Raw genomic sequence first — 19,299 nt, forward strand, 5'->3', positions numbered from 1 at the left:
CTAGGTGAAGCTATGACTTCTTCTGCCTATGAGTGGATAAAGTCTACTCTTTGCGGCTTTTGTTTTATCAACTGCACATTTGATGTGCGTTTTCCATGTTAGTCCTCTGTCAAGCTTGACTCCTAGGTATGCTTCATTTTCCCATTCAACCTCTTCTCCATTAACTTCAAGGTTTTCTTCCATCCTCAATCTCTCAATCTCCATTCTCTTTTGCAGTAATATTGCTTGAGTCTTTCTTCCATTGATTTGGATTTTCCATTTGATGCACCATTTGACCATGAAGTCATATGAATGAGAACATCAAGTTGACGATGATTACACACATCACATCAAGAGAATACAGGCCACTGAGAATAAACTCCTCAGAATGGCGATGGATGTACCCTGGTTTGTTAGGAACAAACAAATCTACAAGGACTTACATTACTTGGAATGGGAACCAGTTACAGAATTTATGAAGAGAAAGGTGGAAAGGATATTCAACAAAGCCAAACAACATCCAAATGAGGAACTACGAAGATTAGTCGACTACGATCCAATAGAAGAAGCTAGAAGGTCAAGAACCTACCACCGAAGACCGAGAGATCAGTTAAGGATTCAAATGTAACCAAAGAAGAGCTTAACCTATAAAAGGTATAAGGCAACTATCAACACGACTATGATCGTGTGAGAGTCCAGAAACCATAAGAGTCAACTGGTTAATAGGCAAAATGCCCGGAACCTATGAAGAAGCAGTTTAGGGTTTTTAGTGGGTCTCGAGCTCAGGAGAGTGAGAATCCCCACACTTGTTCCTCCTCAGGAGAGGGTGTGTTCGTCTGTCTTGCAGATTTTCCCCCTGCTACATAAAAAAATGAGGTTAGATGTGTTTACATTTGCGTTGCAATATATCGAATTTCTGAAGCTTTTTTTCTTACTTCCGATATATTTCCCGAGTTGAGAGTACTGCATATGCTCCGGTTAGTCTTTCGTTTGGCATTTTAGCGTACATAGGCGTGCAGCGGTTTTCGAAGGAATAGAGATTTCCCAAACCTCTAAATCAGCCGATTTTCTCCTCTTGTCTTTCTCACTCGGTGCTTACGAAATCTGTATTTTACGATGAAACATAATATTCACTTATATCATTGAGTATTAACCCCTCAATATTCAATACTCGAAGCTTATCCCATCCCTTTTTCTATTACCTTCGGCATTTTTGCAATATTAATTAATATCAATTGGGCAACGTTGTTATGACATTAACGGAATTTTATGAGTGCCAACCTTACTCCCTTCGTTCGAGATTGAATTAATAATAAAGATTTATGCACTTGTGATTTTTTCTAAAATAACGAGCCTCGAAAAGAAAAGAAAGATCCCTTTCGAATTCTGTAACCAAAGCCTTTCTCACGCTTATAGTTACAACAATTCAAGGAAATTATTTCATGGTCAACCGAGTGCTTCCATAAAAGTGAATGGTGTATGAAGTGGAGTTCAAATTTTCTTTCAATAGATTTAATTGTTAATTCAATTCAGGACTTTCATTCGAACGTGCTCCCCAGAAAATATAACATCAAGACCTGTCTTTTGCGTGACGGGCCAAATCCACATTTTCCTTTTTAGAGAGCAATCAGCCCTTGTCTATTGGAAAGGCGCTCTTCCATTGATAAAGACACGTGGTTCATTGTTAGAGTGGTGACAGCGGTGGGATTTGATTTCATTTTCTGAGTTATAATACTAAATTCTTTCTTCGTCGAACTCAACATAAAATGACATTTTGCGTAATAATTTCAGAACGAAAAGTCGACGGTTATATTCTAACGGCTATTTGTGCTCCATAATTTGTAGCTTATAGAAATAAACCAGAATACCAGAAACTTTTCAGTAGTCTACCTGGAGTAATAGTAGTAATACAGAAGGAAAACAACAATTGTTTAAGAGGAAAATTCTTTCGAACTTAGAGCCTTATTGTCTTGATGATTTCATGAATCAAAGTTTTTTGTTTGATTATATTTCATTTAATTAGTTATCAGTAATTCGTTATTGTTACATTGATTTGAAATGAAGAACATCAGTTATTGTTGATGTCAATAATTCTTGAACCTTGTATTATAGCAAAATCATCTACTGGTGTGTACTTAGTTCTATTATTAACGATTACCTGTACTTGGCGATCTCGTCACCATCATCTGTAATACAGCTCTGTCTCCGGCTATCGTAAGTAAACTGATCGGAGATCTCGCTAAAGGCGTCACTCGCTTTTCTATCTAGAGGTAAGGCTACAAACTGAGACTCGAGAATAGTTCTGCTGGGAACATTCTCTTGATCTATTGATCTTCTGGGACTGTATGGGCTGAACACTGGATAACTGTATGGCAATTCGTCTATTTCCTCATTCTTCTCACCCCAGTTAGAGTGCACAGTAGTGAATTCTTCATCGCTGTGTACAATAGCAGAATCTGAACTTTCGCACCTGCGCACGAGATTGTTTTTCAAGTATTCGTGTTTTTCTGACTCGTCTTCGCTGGTCGCCGATGCTGCTGAGCTAGAGCTACTTGCTGGTGGTACTAGAAGGTTATCGTGGTTGCATTCGGTTTTGTTCTCATTTTTTTCTGAGAGCCCTAAGGATTCATTTACTTCATTATCTTTCGTTGAGCTATTGACAATTTCGAAAACTCCAGTCTTTCGGTGTCTCTTGCAGCGGTTATCTGTACCCTTCGATGAAGGATCCTCCTGGAACAGTCAAATGGAAAGAGATCAGTACAACATTGGTGATATAATGGACTTAAAAGTGAATGATTCGGATTATTGTGAATACAGAAAGCTGATGAATTTTGGAACGAAAGCAAAAATATCCAAATGAAGCGCAGAGGTTGAGTATCTCATGATTTTCGTAATCGCTTTTACAAATTGGAGCTTTTCATGGACCATGTAATTAGGAATTATTTGTGTTTATGTCATTTAAGATTTTTTATAGCGCTTCCTTAATGAGGAAAAAAATTTAGTGGTATCACGTATTACAAAATTTGATTTGGCAACTCCGGCTTCGGTGTGTGGATTGAGTGGCTCAATCGCACCGAAGCCGGTCGCAAGCCCGTATGAAGGAGGAGGGTTGTCAGGCGAGATTAGCAGCCTCGTTAGCAGCCTACCTGACGTAAAAACCGATTGATTGCTCAAAGTACCAATTCACAGCCTCGGATTAGGACGGATAACACGGCAACGGACTTAGCAAGAAACAGAAAAAAGAATACGGAAATTGAAGCATCAAAGAAAAAACGGTGGAGATCGAATACAATAAGAGTGGCCTGCTGGAACATTATGTCGTGGAGTTCAAAAGAACCATCACCAAATTGACATCTGTGCATTAGTGAAGTGAAAACTACAAACGCGCGCTCAACGCGGCGTCTAACGCCCTCATGTGTACTTAGCCTTAGAGACAGAAGTGAGGAAGATACCAGGAACAGAAAAACTGCTTATAATGGGTAACCTAAATGCGAGAGTAGGAAATTATTTTATACCCGGTATAAAACACAGACACAACGAAGACCACATTAATGAACATGGAGAAGCCCTAATAGACTTTTGCACCCGCTATAACTTGCGAATAAACAACTTCTTCAGACAAAAACCACAACTGAAAATTACCTGGCAAAACTCTCGTGGACATAGCTCGACAATAGACTATGTTATATCAAACCGAGCAATTCATCCAACTCAAATATTAGATACGAGAAGTCTAACTTCCGCTAATATAGGGGCTCTGACCACTTTTTAGTACTCTGTATCTAAATTACGCATGAGAATGCAAACAAAAAGAAAAATCATAAATGTCGGCAAAGAAAAGCTCAACATCGAATCAATTAAAGATCCTTCAACTAAAGAGCTCTACAGGGTACGGCTGTCACAGAAAATAGGTGAAAATCGAATTAGCGAGCACGATGATATGGAGAGCTGCTGGAAAAAGATAAGGACGAACATAACAGAAGCCGCTGAAGAAGTTCTAGGCAAAAGGGAAATCGTTCGCAGTACAAAGTCATATAGAACACAATGGTTTACATCAGAGGTAGAGCGCTAGGAACAGAGAAACGGAAAGCTTATTTGTCATACAGAAGCAACAAAACACCATAAAATAGAAAGAACTACATCCATACAAGAAACAAAGTCAACTCAGAAATAAGGAACATCAAGAGAGAATACTGCGAAAGATTCACCACCGATATGGAGCACGATTTGTACGGCGCACAGAGGAAAGTTTGGGGAATGTTAAGAAGAAGAAAACTAGAAGTAAGTGAATACACGCAAACCGTACAGATAGACGAAACGGAATGGAGTACCTACTTCCAGAAACTGTACTCTGCAGAAAATATTCCCGATGAAACTACGGAAGAGCCTGACCCTATCGAGATACCGGTAGAAATGATAACAGAGATTGCTAAAAAATTAAGGACAGGAAGGCGCCAGGCCTAGGTGAAATACCGAATGAGCTCTTGAAGAATGGAGGACACGAACTTATGGTAGAACTAACTGCCCTATACAATAAAATATTGAAGACCAAAAAGGTACCCCTGGAATGGAAGAAAAGTATTCCTGTGTTCAAGAGGGGCGACAAGAAATCCCCCGAAAATTACCGAGGCATAACACTGTTGAATTAAACTATAGATGAAACATAAGCTATTTTCCAGACTGTTCATTTTTCCAATAATTCCCACTCCATGCAACCACCAATGAAATGAATTTTCGCTTGTATTCCCCTCCTGATCGCTTCAAAATTTCTAAGACGGCGTGTGTATTTGTAATTGTCAAAATATTATTTCAATCATTCACGTCGTAATATTTTGGAAAATATGCAACGATGTGCCGTAAAAAAGTGTGTTTGAAATAAAAGTGCATTTATACATGGAAGAGGAAAGCGATTCACTTATTCCGGTAAGTTTTGGATATTTTATTCTTGTTTGAGTACACGACTTTATGAAATCAGGGGAGGGAGTTAGGGGACGCCAGGGTCGAATTCTGTTTGAATACGATCTAATGATTTGTGCTTACATTGAAATGTTGAGTTTGTACATTAAAATAATTGATGTAAATTTTAGTTTTCCAAGAAATAAAACCAGACGACCAGACCAGACTGGGTCTTGAAAACAATTTACACTTCTCTTGTAATTTACACTCCAGACTTCAGTATAATGAGAGAAATCGACTTTTACTGTTAATTTGGAAAAGATGCCATCCCGAGTGAGGTAAGATAGGTACATTACCACTTTTTTAACTCGCTTTCTTGTCTGAATATCACTTTGTTTGGAATTTTGCAATATATTTCTGACAACTTCTAGTTTTGAGGTGAACTTGAAATTTGGTAGATTCTCTTTCTCCTATAATAAATCATGCTTTTTTATATAGACATCCTTCCTGGTTTGAAGATGAACAGTAGAACGAGATTTTAATTGCTTTAACAATGCTTTAATTATAGCCAATACTGTGCCTGTCATCAGTACTGGAGTTTTTGAAGAAAATGGAAGGAAAATGGGATCAAAATCATCAATCATGAATGGCAGTTCAGGATTTGCAGAAATGAGTGTCTTGTAGTTCAAGAATAAAACAAGTAAGATACATACCCACCCAGGGTGGTACAAAAAATTCTCTAAACTACTATGGTTAATAGAACTCGTCTTAGGAATGAAAATCCATAAAAATGAGTAAAGGTCATGTTTTGAGGCACACGGCGTTGAACCTTTTTTGATAATCAAAAACGTTTTCTTCATTTGTAAAATGTATTTCAATCTTCAATGGCAATGTAAAAATTATGCTACTACTGTAATTATGAACACAATATTATGACCATTCAAATGGAGCTTGAATATTCCCATTATTTTTATGAGTTATTGAATGAAAACGTCTGTTATCAGGATATTTCGAAGTGAAATTTCAGTTGAAAAATGTTTGCAGGAATAAACACGCGGAGAACAGAAATTGAAAAAAAGGCTAATTGAAGTCGAAACTGATTTAAGACGACGAGTGTTTCGTCTGTACTTCAAGAAATAATTTGCTACCCTACAAGCCGTTGTCTAGTCATTGGGAGGAAAAATTGAAGATGTAAGCTTGAAAAGCCGAGGCAAATACCTTATGAAAAATTTCTTTGAAGACGGCTGCATGCATAAAAAACATAAATATGGCAATGACCCCAAACAATTTGCTTTAAAGTAACATTATTATTCAGTTAAAGCTTACAGTTTTGTTGAAATTGCTCTTAATTATGATGCACTTCAACACCCAGAAGCACTTTTGAGGTGGTATGAAAATTTGAAGGGGGAAGCCGGTTGTTGAAGTATTTGAGTTGCCGAAAATGAAAGTTTAAAACACTGCTTATTAGTTGATATGCGATATAACTTAATTGAATTTATAACTGCCCATAAGAGAAAAAAAATTATGCTTTATCACGAATTTAGGGATGCATCCCTAAAGCATGCTTTCATGGCTAACTCTATGCAATAAGAAATCATTTCTTTTTGATTGCATAATCATTCGTAGATGTTTATAGTATAACATTACTTTTTCATTCCGCCTAATCTATTCAAAAGACTTGAGAATTTATTCAATGAACAAACTCTTTCAGATTCTCATTATACAAATTCCATAAAATTCAGCTGCTTCCACTTCTATTGATCTGAGAATTAACCATTTTGAAGGGAATTAATTTGATGAAAGTAATTTTTAGTTTTTAGTATATACTTAGTGAATAAAATTTCAAATAATCTGTTTGTAGGTTAAGGTCATATTGACCATTAGTGTATGGTAACATTGTATTCAAAATAAATTATTTTTCAAACAAGGTGTTTCGGTATTACTAGTTCTATATCGCTTTGAATAGTTGTCATAAAAAAATTCTCGAAATCTTTGCATTAAAACATACTTATTTTCCATTCGATATAAAATTATTGCCGACTATCTGAAATATTCAGTGCAAGTAGTTCTGAATCAACCCCTGTCCAGTTCCCCCACCCAAAGAATCCAAATTCATATTTATGGCAGTATTTTGTGAATGCGTTTTTGTCGAAATGCTCTAGCTCCTGTTTTATTAATCTATGGTTACAGTCATATGCATTACATGATTACAACACAAGCTAAAATATAAAACAATATTTCAGATGTTCGTTCATTTATAACTTACAATATAAGATGTTAATGACGATTGATTCAATGAAACTTAATTTATCGAGACATTTCGTTGTCCTGATGTCCAGGGCTTCTTTCATCGTGTTGCTAACAGTAAATTTCATTCTTTGTGTCTGATTGGACAGTGAGGCTTGACAGTCCATTGAAATATGTTAAACCGAACCACTGCAAAAATCGGATCTATGGAACACATTAAGAATAAACCTGCTTCTGCCATGGGAAATCATCTAGTTGAGAGCGAACACTCTACTTCACTCGATAATCTAACTTTGCCCCATCGGCATAACGATTTTTATAAGTTGACACTCTTAGAACAACTAACGTACGTTCAAAAAATTCGTCGTCAAGTAGGCTATGGAATTTTGAACCTTGATATTCGGCGTCTGAACATATGTCTTTTCTTGAATCACTTCCTCTTCCCAAAATGTAAACAATGATGACATTAACCTATACATCCAAATTTTGTATTCAAAGTGGAAAAGCACTTTTAATGAAAAGTTAATTTCGCCCAAAGTGCGAAAAGCAGTTCTTCCATTGAATCAGATCACAAGAATCCAAATAATCTGAGGCGGTTAGAAAAATTCTTGGTAAAAATTTTAACCGATGTCCACTTTTTTCATACGTAAGTGACATGAAGATTCCCTCATTCGGATCGTGGTATTATGTTTTTTTTTTGTAAAAAGGTTCCACCTATCTCAGTAATATGAATAAAGCATAGTAAGAATCTCAATATGTCCATTAAAATTAAATAATAATTTTGACTGATGCATACCGATTTTTTTTTGGATGCTTCAAGGATAGGTAATCAATCTTTTCAATTTTCTGATAACAGTCAGTCTTTATTAAAACAAACTAATGTCTTTCATTCAAAATCGTGTGGTATAAAATATGCCAACTCCAGCCACTTGAGATAAAACCCCAACAGAAGTTCGTAGAGTTGCTGTCTATCATCATATTTTAATTATTGCTGAATAACTCTGAGATTTTCTTCTTTGGTCGACCACTACTGTTTTTTTGAAAACGCATCAAAAAAGGTACCTACTATCGAAAGATTGATCCTTTCAGCATTGGGATATACATTGGCAATGTCGCTGAAGCATTAAAGAATATTTCCTCTCTCCTTCTATTTTCTCCCCAATTTTGAACTAGGATTTAATAATAAATGCTTTTTACACGTCCGTAAAAACCATCTTTATAATTTTCTGATAATTTTAATTCAACAACAATTCAAAATGCTCACTTCTAACTTTACAGTTCCCCTGGAAAATAGTACAGCAAAAGTTAAGAATTACGTTTAGAAACGAAATATCGACGTTCGAAATTACATAGCCTACTTGACGACGAATTTTTTTTGAATTTAGAAATTCTGAAGAACAAGAACGACGAACATCTCCTCAATGAATTCCTGATTATCAATCAGATCAAAATGATTCACCCTCTAACTGTATAGTCTTTCTTTCCGACAACCCTTGTATACGCATTCATATATCTGAGGACGATTAACACGTAAAATTAAGAATATGACTCGATGGAAAACTGTCGATAATGATTCCATAGAATATAACCAGCTTAACCTAGCTAGAACATCCAGACGTAAAAACGATTTATTAGAAGGAAACGGTAATATAACTAATGATTAAAAAAGTACATATTTGACGTTGAGTTGAGTGAACACACTTGTTCAACTTTTATTTTATTTTTACAATATCATTGTAAAAAACTTTTTTGGTAAATTGTACAAGTTATATTGTCGTCTTATATTTTCTTATTTTATCTTATTTATTTCAGCTGACCTGATGATGGCCTAGTGCCGAAATCGATTGTCACAAAAAAATAATTATTGAAAAAAGTGTGTCCTCCTTTCCTGTTAAAAGTATATCAGATACACTCATGCAGTATTTCGTTCAGAAAAACGTTAAACCGTAATTGTGGTGTCACCTGTAGTACATTTCGGTATGATTTCTTCAGTTTTCAAATGGTGGTGGGTGTCTAAGCTATGGCCAATTCTTAACCTCCTTAGGTTTACTAATTATCTTCTTTTCAGGGATATGGGTGGCGGGTTGGTTAATAATCAATCTGGTTGAGTTTAGAACGCTGGGATTACCACAAGTTTTTCCAATTGTCTCTTATTTGGTTTTTATATTTACTTTCCAGGTCACAATTGGTCATCAGCCCAAAGTCCTGTCCTGAAAAAATGGGGCGTCCTTTGCAGCTTAGTCTGCTTATTCGTCTGCCTTCGATGTAGAATATTGCTGGAGTTGTAGGCATGCTATAAGGTCTTTTGCATGATTGATTATGGGGGAGAAGAGATCCGTAATCGCTTGAATAGCGCTAAGAGAATCAGTACATATGACGGAGTGTGGGATATTATTATCGCCAATGAATTCGAGTGCTTTCCACATTGCTATCAACTCCGCAGTGTATATAGAATTTTCTGAAGAGAGCTTGTACATAATTGTTTCCGTCGTAGTTTGAACAGCGCATCCTACCTCTTCAGATTTCTTTGATGTATCCTTGTATATTATTGTTTTGTCCTGATGTTGGCTGATTATATCTTCGAATTTTTTTAGAATTATAAGAATGTGAATATCGATTTTTTTGTGATGTTAGAATGGTCTTGATTTCTGTTCCTTTGGTAGTCCAAGGTGGGGTCTGTAATTCATAGTATGGGGAATACTTACCATGGTGCTAGGTATTGTTTAACTTTGTGATAAACAGGAGGTTTTAGATTCGGTTGGTTAACGTATTGATAGCTTCATCTTTGTACATAAATAAGATGCTGTACGGGATTTTGTCCGTCTGCAGAGATTTTTGCATTTCTCTACAGAGGCTGTATGTAGGGCTAGTTGCAAAACGCTAGTGATACTAATCTCAGAGCGGCATTTTGGATAACTTCGAGGCTCTTTAAGAGGGTTTTGCTAGCTGATTCGTGTACGATTGATCCGCAATCCAGCTTTGATCTAATGATTGTTCTATAGAAGGCAAATAGTGTATTCTCGACAGACCCTCAGGTAATATTCGCCTCTATATAAAAAAACACGGCGATTATAGTTTCTGCAGGTTAACAAAGGCGTCGAACATTTGACGCGTAGTTGTACGAGGTTGTCAATAGTAGAGCAATGTTTGCGGAAACCACTTTGAAATTTGGGGATGGGTTTGTTCACTTCTAGGAAATAACAGAGTCTTTTGTTCGTGTTTTTTTTTTGTGTGGATCGGCATCGACTGCAAAGGTCATTAGCCGTTTAATTATTTCAACAAAAGCGAACATCAAGATGTATGTAAAACAGTGACATAGTTAAAATCTCATAAATAGCACGTAAATAAATATAAACATATAAAACAAACATGTACAAACAACCTGGACAAGCAATAGAGTAAGCATTGCATTAGGAATGTAAGTATCTCACTCTGGTAGTTGTAGATAAAATACAGTGAAAACTGTTTTGATTAATCTGAAAGGTAAATTAAATTTTCGTTAATAGTCGTTTTCTATCCAGCTATTCTATTATCTTTTTTTCAGATTCATCTTCATACTTAAGGATACCTAGGTACTAAGTTATTTTCAATTCTTCACGAATTTCTCGGAATGGTTGGCATTCTACCACAATATGTTTGACGGTAACTATTAATAATAATAATAATAATAATAATAATAATATTACGGGGGTACTACTTAGTAGTATACGGGTGTGACAACCCCGCGGACCCCGGTCACTCTCAGCCGATGTCGGAAAGAAATCAGCTAAGCCTCGGAAAACAGTCGCTGCCTGGGGATCGCCAGGGCACGTCTGGAGTTGGTGCTGGACGTGACAGCATGCGGGACTCCAACGGCAGAACGCTGAGAAGGCGGGCGCCTGCCACACAAAAAGCTACGCCTTTAGACGAGGAGGACATCGACGAGGAGAGAGTTCAGGTTGTCGGTCGCATAGGGATTCAAAGCTCGCAAGAGCACCCCGTAGTCGGAACCGGCAGCCGAAACAGGACAGCACAAAGGGGACGCCACAAGTTGACGCCCGAGCAGCATAGCCTGCTGTCTGCGCTATACAGAAGATCAGGACCCGACAGAAGGGGATACATGAATAGGCTGCATGGTCTGTGGTGCGAAAATTGTCCAGACCTCAACTACATGACGCAGCAAAACCTGAGAGATCAGATCAGTCATCTCAAAAGAAGAGGAATCTTGCAGCGGTCTCGAGAGCAAGGAAGGTTGGAACAACAAGCTGAGGAGCAGGTGACAGATGCTTTGAGCCAACATCAGCAATTGACGGTTGACATAACTCAAGAACAAGCTGTAGCCCTTTTGAGTGATATCGCGGGCCGAACCAGGACTGGTACACGCTCCAACAGGCCAATAACGGAACATGTGAGAGATGTTCCAGATATAGAACGCGCTGAAGAGCAGGTGACAGATGCTCCGGACCAACAACACCAAGCGATGACTCACAGAAGTGAAGCTGTAGCCCTGGAAGCAAGGCCAAGAACGGAACAAGTGAGAGAAGTTCCAGAGATAGAACTAGCTGGAGAGCAGGTGACAGATGCTCCAGACCGACAGCAACAAAGGCCAAGGACAGTGAGAGATTCATCAGAGTTAGTCGACAATACAAAAGAGGCATTTGAGGCTGCCGTTGGAGACCCACTGATCAAACCCACCCGGATAAAATCAAGACACAAGGCCGAAGATCTAGCCGTTTTGAATAGCATCATTCAAGATCATCTTAACGAGACCTGTTCACTGGAAGAGGTGGAGGCTGCAGTGAGAGCAGCCGCTTATCTACTATGTCCACCAAAAAGTACAGCTGCGAATAATAATAATAATAAGCATAGGAAAAGGCTAAATCGACTTGACATCAAAATAAAATCAATGAGGCAGCAGGCATCTTGGTACCAATGTGTAATAGATGTTATGAAAGGAAAAACTAAACCGAGCAAGAGAATGAGGGAGATGATTGAGGAGCTTCGTGCTATACATGGTACCGTTAACTTGCCCACAGTCCATCTACTGAAGCAGAAAGCTGTAGATAAAATAAGATCACTTGCAGCAGCACGAAAGAAATTGATAAGGAGAAAAAGATGGATCGAAGATAACAACACCTTCACCGCAGAACCATCGAAATTATTTCAACCTCAACAGCAAGAGGTGCAAAACCCACCATCACCTCAGGACGTCGAAGAGTTTTGGAAAAGCCTGTACGAACAACCAGCAAAAACCAGGGATACTCCAGCACTTCCCAGATTCCAGCAGATGTGTGATCAAACCCTACAGCAGAACGACGAACTTTCTGAAATATCAGCCGAAGATATTAGACAAGCCCTTAAGAACAAGAATGATTTCACAGCACCCGGACCAGACGGTATTCAGAACTACTGGTGGAAGAGCTTTCCGGCTACACATAAACACCTGGCAAGATTATTCAGCGGAATGCTGATTCTCCGTGAGCCCATTCCTTCATGGTTGGTGGAGGGTAGGACAGTGCTGATACCAAAATCAGGGGACTTAGGGCAACCCAAGAACTATCGCCCAATCACTTGCCTCAACACTGTACAAGATACTCACAAGTGTTATTCAAGATCGAATTCTGAGGGTTATTGGACCAGTGTGGGACAGTATCTACGAACAGAGGGGAGCAAAGAAAGGAGTGCAAGGATGCAAGGACAACTTGCTGATCGACAAGAGCGTATGCCTAGACGCCAGACATTACAAGCTCGACCTACATACATCATGGTTAGACTACGCGAAAGCATTTGACACCTCGCCGCACGACCTGATCATACGGCCATTAAAAATGCTGAAAGTCCACCCTAACATCATCCATGCGATAGAAAGCATCATTGCGTTGTGGAAAACGAAGTTTGCCATCCGAGCAGAGGGACGAACCGTTTATACGGGATGGGTGAGGTACAGAAGAGGAGTGTTCCAGGGAGATTCGCTAAGCCCGTTATTATTCTGCATAACACTCATGCCACTATCAATTGAGCTGAGGGCAAGCAAAATAGGATACAAGGCCGGTCCACCAGGCAGAAGGAACCACCTGATCTCCCATCTTATGTACGTGGACGACTTGAAACTCTACGCTCCCTCCAGGACCGCACTACAGCAACTATTGAATATCGTTTCCGAGTACACCTCTGCAATGGGAATGTCATTTGGTTCGGACAAGTGTGCTGTTTTTCATCTCCGCAGGGGAAGGGTTGATGATCCAGGAGAAGATATCCAACTGGAAGATGGAATGACTTTTCGACGTCTAGAAGACGGAGAAACTTATAAGTTTCTCGGGATGAAACAGAGGGGAGTACTGGAGACAACCCAGATAAAGGACGCCTTATCAGCCAGCTACAAGAAGAAGCTGAGAGACATCTGGAAATCACAGCTGTCAGGAAAGAACAAAGTATCAGCTACAAATATGCTAGCCATCCCGACACTTACCTACTCTTTCGGGGTGGTAAACTGGACGGTGAACGAACTCCTCGATCTTGATAGGTCAACAAGAAAAACGATGAACATGAATCGTAGCCTTCACCCAAATAGCTCGATTCAGAGGATATACCTTCCCCGAAGCCAGGGGGGTAGAGGATTGCAATGCTTGGAATATCAACACCATCAACAAACATTGGAAACAGCAGTAAGGGTCCTAAGAAGTGAAGATCCGCTTCTGAAGTTTGTAGCTCAGCATGAACTCGCGAACCACGGAGCCTTCCTATTCCGAGCTGCACAGAGAGCCTTGGAGAAGCTCGGTATAACCGGCGTGTCGATCGATCCTGAGCGTGCTGGAGCACCGATCACTCAAGCGGACCAAAGAAGGCTAGCAAGACTGATCCGGAAGTCTCAGTCGAATACATTACTCGAACATCATATGAGTAAGAGCCTGCACTCCATATTTTTCAGGAGTTTAAAAGACCAAGATCTGTCGGAAGAATTGTCTTTCGCCTTTCTAAAGTCGGCTAGCCTTAAGTCAAAGACGGAGGGATTTGTGATGGCGTGTCAGGATGGAGTAATAAATACCAGATGGTATAAAAAGAACATCATGAAAATGGACACCCCAACAACGTGCAGAGCGTGCCATAGTCAACAAGAAACGATTATGCACATTCTTTCCGCCTGCAGAGTCCATGCTCCATCGGGGTATATAGAGAGACACAACGCGGCACTCCGAGTTCTCTACTTCCATCTGAGGGCGGCATATGAGATAGACAAAGAACCGGTGCTACCATATGTGCCTCTGGAGATTGAAGCGGTGGTCCAGAACGAGAAAGCTCGAATATACTGGAACTATCCTGTCTCAACAACACGGCAGATCAATGCAATAAAGCCAGACATACTTCTTTTGGGCAAAGAGCTGAAGGAATTGTTCGTCGTGGAATTCTCATCCCCTGCAGAAAACAACATGGTGATGAAGGAAGAGCAAAAAAGGCAAAAATACAAAGATCTTGTTTTCGAGCTTGGAACTATGTACCCGGGTCATAAAGTCAGGATGGTTGTACTGATCATAGGATGTCTCGGAGGAATGAGAGCCAACTACGTGGAAGAATTGAAGATTATTCCGGCCTGCAGATCTTGGGCCGAGATACTAGCGCACAGAATGCAGAAGGCGGTGTTGCTTGGGTCACTGCATATCATCAGATCCCATGAACTCTAGATGCCACTTGCAGCTCATCTCTTTTGTTAAGGGACGCTGCAAGGGCCGGAAGAAGAACTTCTCCGTCGAAAGTGTGAGGGGTTTTTAGTGAGTAGCCAAACAAGATCTCGTAGTCTCACACTACCTAGAGTGCGGACCCTCTGGGCGCCCATAAAGGGTTTTCCCCTCACACGAAAGAAAAAAAAAATAATAATATTATAATTATATGTCGACATAATATGTCGACTGCTAAACATAACGAGAGGGAAAATAGAAGATGGTACGTTCAAACTCAAGGAAGGTGCAGAAATTGAAGCATTAAAGGAAGGAGACACATACAAGTATCTAGGCATAAAACAGGCAAGAAAAATCAATCAGACCCAGATGAAGAAAGAATTAACGGAGGAGTTCACCCGAAGATTGAGAAGGATAATGAGAACTGGTCTCAACAGCAAGAATCTGATAAAAGCGATTAACACCTACGCTTGCTCGGCGCTGAGCTATTCATTTGGTATTATCTCTTGGACGACCACCGATTTAGCAGCTTTACAGAGAAAAATAAGGACGATGCTGACTAAACACAATAATCATCACCCCAAAAGCTCAATAGAACAGACAGAGCTGCCACGACATCTTGCGGGTAGAGGAATTGTTGATTTGTCCAACCGTATGTTCCTGGAAATTGAAGGACTTCGAAAATATTTCTTGAGCAAGGCAGCTTCGTCAGAACTCCATCGAGTAGTTTGTGTTGCTGATAGTTCTACACCATTAAAGCTACAGCAGGATCACTTGGAAACCGTCGAACACTCTTCAGAAAGTAAAATGCAGAAACTGATTGGCAAACCTTTGCATGGGAGGCATCAGAACAAGGTCAACCATGATTACGTCGACATATCTGCGTCGAACTACTGGTTGACTTCCGGAAGGTTGTTTCCTGAGACAGAGGGCTTCATGCTCGCCATCCAGGATCAGATGATTCCAACAAGAAATTACATGAAATACATCGCCAAGGATGCCTCAGTTGCGGACGATAGCTGTCGTTATGGCTGTGCGACACATGAAACTATCCAGCACATCACCGGGGGATGTCAGAAGTTCGCGGGCACGGAGTACAAAAATAGACATGATGCCGTTGCCAAGATTCTTCACCAAGAATTGGCACTAAAACACCAACTTCTAACTTCGAAAAAGGTTCCTTATTACAATTACCATCCGGATGCTGTGCTGGAAAATGAACATCACAAGCTCTACTGGGATCGCACGGTTCTCACAGACCGAAAAATAACCCACAATAGACCAGACCTCATATTGCTCAATAAAGATGAGGACACAGCACTATTCATCGACGTGGCAATTCCAAATAATAACAATCTTCTAGATAGGCACACTGAAAAAATTTCAAAATACAGAGATCTCGAGGAACAAACCAGAAGACAGTGGAAGCTGAAAGATATAAAGACCATCCCTATTGTCATTTCATCTACAGGCCTGATACCGAAGAAACTACTAGAGAACTTGAGGAAACTTCAGTTGGACGAAAATATTTATAAATTCATGCAGAAGGCGGTACTGCTCGGAACGACGAGAACTGTACGCAAGTACATGGGGAATGCAGAGGAACACCGTCTGCTCCGACAGGAAGTGCGGGTGGAGCAGGAATCCAACCTACAGCAGGAAGCCGAGGAGCGACCCGGACCCGACCACCACCACGAGCCCGAGAACCTGGAAAGGGCTCCAACAGAGCTTAATCCTTTTGATATCTGAGATATCTGGGATAAGTGAATTTTCCTCTGGAGAGGAGTTTGAAAGCCGCAAGGCTAAAGTCATAATAATACATTTATTCTCAACAGGTTACACCCAATAACAGAGAAAAATGATCAAACAAACAAATGCGATTGAAAAACTTGAACCAGACCACATATGAGATCCTTATAATAGCATATAAAAATATATCCAATAGTGCCTTAAAATTACTACATGAAATTTTACAAAAAAAAAAAGTTATTCCCCCAACACTCGAAAAGAAGAAGAAAAAAAATTCAACAGCATACCAATCACATCCTTATCCCAAGCGCACAAAATAAACCGAAAAAGGTCACGAACCCCCACCACGATTCTCCAAATGGCACATCAAAATCACTGGTAGTTCATCCTAGTAGATATCACATCGGCCACAACAACTGTCATATAAGTTACACATGAAGTTGATAGGAGACCGTGACATAACATTTGTCCTACCAAAATCAACATAGAAGGTGTTATATTGCCTCAGACCAGGTCTAGGTACATGAATATTAACCTTACTCAAGAGAAATAAACAATCAATCTCACTACGCAGAATCCCGTAAAGGAACTTCAATGCGCTACGCTCACGTCTTATCTTCAATACCTCAACTGCAAGGCTCCCGGTGAGGACCGAGTGGTCAAATCCTCTCGAAGGGTACTGTCCGAAACATTTAAAATAAATATATTTCAAACACCTCCTCTGGACGGCCTCCAGGATGACGACAGCATTATTATATAATGGACACCAGACTGTAGAGGCATATTCTAATCTACTACGAATGAAAGAATAGTACAGTATCCTCATAGTATGGGGGTTTACAAAATTGTTTCAATCTGACTTATGTGCCCGGAAAAGGACAATTTACCATCAAAAACAACACCCAAATCCCTATACTCATCACATCTCTCCAGAATCTGATCACCCACAGCATAGTCATAGTGAACTGGGGTTAATTTACGAGTAAATGATACTCGACATTTATTGATGTTCAGGCTCAAACCGTTCCTGAAGCACCAAAGACTGATCATATCCAAAGCAACCTGCAACCTCACGCAGTCATCAAGATCCCCAATAGCAGCAAATATTTTCAGATCATCAGCAAAGAGGAGATGGAGACACTGAAGAAGCAGAGACAGGTCATTAATATATAATAAAAACAGCAATGGGCCCAAATTGGAGCCTTTTGGCACTCCAGATGTGGCGAGATAAAGTAAGGACTCACAACCCCCATACTGAACATACTGATAACGATCGGAAAAGTAAGATCTAACCAACAGTAAAAACTCTGATGAGAACCCAATGTATGCAAGCTTTGAGATCAACATCTGGTGATCAATCTGGTCGAAGGCCTTCTGAATATCTGTGTATATAACATCCATCTGACCACGATCATCCAATGACTCTGACAGACACTGAGTAATGCTTGCCAAATTGGTCACCGCTGAACGATTCTTCATAAAACCATGCTGATGTGGTGAAATTAGTGCACGAACTGAGGGATAAATTGAGTCATATAAAATTACTTCGAAGATTTTAGCGAAGTTACATAAGATTGCTATAGGCCTATAGTTAGTTATAAGGGACGGATCTCCGGACTTTAACACAGGACAAATTTTTGTCATCTTCCATACTTTTGGAATATGCATTCTCCTCAAAATTATATTGAAAATTACGGATAAAGTTTCAGCTAGAGATAAAATGCAGTCCTTAACCAGAAAACTAGGTACATTGTCGACACCAGATGTTAACTTGGTCTTAAGCTTCCTCGAAGCCTTAATTATGTCATCCTCAGTGATAGTCGGAAGCGATATTGAGCTACCATTGGAATATTGTCTATCACAATGCTCAGGAATGAAACCAACGTCTGAGGTAGTAAAGACACTGGAGAAAAAAGTGGAAAACCTATCAACAATCTTCTGAGATTCCTTGAGCTCAACACCTAGATATGACATAAATCCGGGAATACGTGATCTAGACTTTTTTGTCTGCACAAAAGCCCAAAAGCTATTTGGGTCCTCTCGAACTCTAGTCTCAACGCACTGAATATATTGCGAATAAGAACTAGCGATATCTCTTTTAATTCTACCATGTAGTTTTTGAGTTGATGAAAATCTGAATCACGTTGATACCTCCTATATAGTCTACGATGACGATCCTTCAGTCGTATATTGGAAATGATATCATGTGTGAACCATGGCGGATAACGGCGAACCCCAGTTTTATAAACTGGCACACAAGTATCAAAGATACTATCGAGCTTAGCATACATCACCTCACATGCTAAATCAGAATAATCCATTCGGTGAATTACAGACCAATCAACAGAATCAATTAAATAAAACAAAAGGGGAAAATTTGCCCTTCTAAAATTATAAGTTTTTTTCTCATGTTCACAAATGAAATTTGGACCAGAATTCGCACTAATCAACTGGAATGAGCAAGCCAGAGCAGGATGATGAACATCCTCTTTTACTAGAGGATGCGAATCGTGAGCAACATCACACGAAAAATTTGCGAATATCAAATCCAAAAATCTATTGTTTGCATTAGGTATACTATTACGCTACTGAATCCCCAATAAACTACTAAGTATCTGATCATATTGTGTACACTTGGTTGGTTAATTCCTCAGAGCATTATAGAGATGTCAAGTTTGTGTGTGTCCTATTCTTATAATTTAGGTTGTAACGGGTGATTTTTTAAGAGGTATAGGATTTGATTTTCAAAAAAAAACACAAAAAATTTGAGAAAATT

At 39.4% G+C, this 19,299-nt stretch overlaps 1 protein-coding gene and 1 long non-coding RNA gene across 5 annotated transcripts in view; one reads left to right on the forward strand and one right to left on the reverse strand.

The window, feature by feature from the left end:
• LOC123310129 (inositol-trisphosphate 3-kinase B) overlaps nucleotides 1-19,299 on the reverse strand; it is a 219,010-nt gene that overhangs the window by 153,507 nt on the left and 46,204 nt on the right. For all 4 annotated transcript variants that reach the window (XM_044893524.1, XM_044893523.1, XM_044893522.1 and 1 more), the window contains exon 3: nucleotides 2,138-2,709. In XM_044893524.1, coding sequence (XP_044749459.1) covers nucleotides 2,138-2,709 — 572 coding nt within the window. The remainder of the gene's footprint in view (nucleotides 1-2,137; nucleotides 2,710-19,299) is intronic.
• LOC123310131 lies at nucleotides 4,846-5,190 on the forward strand. The gene is made up of 2 exons (XR_006537332.1): nucleotides 4,846-4,902; nucleotides 5,067-5,190. It is a non-coding gene; the product is annotated as an uncharacterized LOC123310131 (long non-coding RNA).

Source organism: Coccinella septempunctata, chromosome 3 (genome assembly GCF_907165205.1).
Source record: "Coccinella septempunctata chromosome 3, icCocSept1.1, whole genome shotgun sequence".
NCBI classification, from domain to species: Eukaryota; Metazoa; Arthropoda; class Insecta; order Coleoptera; family Coccinellidae; genus Coccinella; species Coccinella septempunctata.